General features: G+C 77.2%; 1 protein-coding gene across 1 annotated transcript; it reads left to right on the forward strand.

Moving 5' to 3' along the window:
- Positions 1-6: 6 nt before the first annotated feature.
- Positions 7-289, forward strand: LOC120496546 (atherin-like; the record flags this gene model as incomplete). Its single annotated transcript, XM_039697104.1, has 1 exon — positions 7-289. A coding segment is annotated over exon 1 (268 nt), but the record flags the coding sequence as incomplete, so codon positions are not given.
- Positions 290-294: the final 5 nt, after the last annotated feature.

Consider the following 294-nt stretch of genomic DNA (forward strand, 5'->3'; position numbering starts at 1 on the left):
GGCGGTGCCGCGGGGGGGGCCATGGCGGTGCCGCCGCCGCCGCCGCCGGGCCCCGAGCAGGCCCCGCGGTACCAGGAGTGGATCCTGGACACCATCGACTCGCTGCGTTCGCGCAAGGCGCGGCCGGACCTGGAGCGCATCTGCCGCATGGTGCGGCGGCGGCACGGCCCCGAGCCCGAGCGCACCCGTGCCGAGCTGGAGAAGCTGATCCAGCAGCGCGCCGTGCTCCGCGTCTCCTACAAGGGCAGCATCTCGTACCGCAACGCCGCCCGCGTGCAGCCGCCGCGCCGCCCG

This window comes from Passer montanus, unplaced genomic scaffold (genome assembly GCF_014805655.1).
Source record: "Passer montanus isolate IOZ18808 unplaced genomic scaffold, ASM1480565v1 scaffold11685, whole genome shotgun sequence".
Taxonomy (NCBI): Eukaryota; Metazoa; Chordata; class Aves; order Passeriformes; family Passeridae; genus Passer; species Passer montanus.